This window comes from Vombatus ursinus, unplaced genomic scaffold, assembly GCF_900497805.2.
Source record: "Vombatus ursinus unplaced genomic scaffold, bare-nosed wombat genome assembly UNPS02003292.1, whole genome shotgun sequence".
In the NCBI taxonomy this organism is placed as follows: domain Eukaryota; kingdom Metazoa; phylum Chordata; class Mammalia; order Diprotodontia; family Vombatidae; genus Vombatus; species Vombatus ursinus.
In genome coordinates, this window is record NW_020943070.1 from 8,901,092 (window position 1) to 8,901,814 (window position 723).

The window sequence follows — 723 nt, forward strand, 5'->3', positions numbered from 1 at the left end:
GCGAAGCCTTTTGGGCCTGGCCGCGCCCCGTCGCCGCCGCTTCCGCTTCCGTTCCTCCCGCGCCACGGCCGCCTGCGCCTGCGCCTGCGCCTGCGCAGTCAGAGTACGGAAGCATAGCGCCCGGCACCCGAGGCCGATTCACCCGGGGCTGAGGAGCTGAGGAGGCGGAGGCGGAGCCGGGCCCGGGAGCCACCATGAGCCGCAGCTACAATGACGAGCTGCAGTATCTGGACAAGATCCACAAGAACTGCTGGAGGATCAAGAAGGGCTTCGTGCCCAACATGCAGGTGAGCGGGGCCCGCCGGGCCCGACCTCCGCGCCCGGCCTCGGCCTCTGCCTCTGCCCGGCCTCCGCGACCGCCCCGGAGCATCCCCGGGAGGCGGGAGGCGGGTGTGTGCGAACAGAGGCCTGCTGTGCCTCAGTTTCTCCAGCGATTGCGCCGGACCCCGTGAGGGGCCGGACCCCAGGGGGCCTCCGGTCGCCGACGCTCTGAGACCCCGCGATTCACCGTTGGTGGCCGGGGGCGCCTCCTCCCCTCCCCCCGCGGGTCGTGACCTCCGGACGTTGGGCCCGATCACGGGAGCGCTCGGTCAGCCTGTAGTTAGTAAGCGGGGCACATAGTAGGCGCCTCCCAAATGCTACTTGACTGTGAAATTACGTGGTTGGATTCGGTGGTCTGTGCTGAAGCCCCTTCCCGCCCCAACTCTGTGATCCGAGGAAATG

General features: G+C 69.2%; 1 protein-coding gene across 1 annotated transcript in view; it reads left to right on the top strand.

Moving 5' to 3' along the window:
- The first annotated feature begins 112 nt into the window (after positions 1-112).
- The window catches only part of RTCB (RNA 2',3'-cyclic phosphate and 5'-OH ligase), a 20,125-nt gene continuing 19,514 nt past the window's right edge, over positions 113-723 (top strand). The window contains exon 1 of the mRNA XM_027872767.1: positions 113-287. Within this exon, the coding sequence (XP_027728568.1) occupies positions 195-287 (93 nt within the window). The 5' untranslated portion in view covers positions 113-194. The remainder of the gene's footprint in view (positions 288-723) is intronic.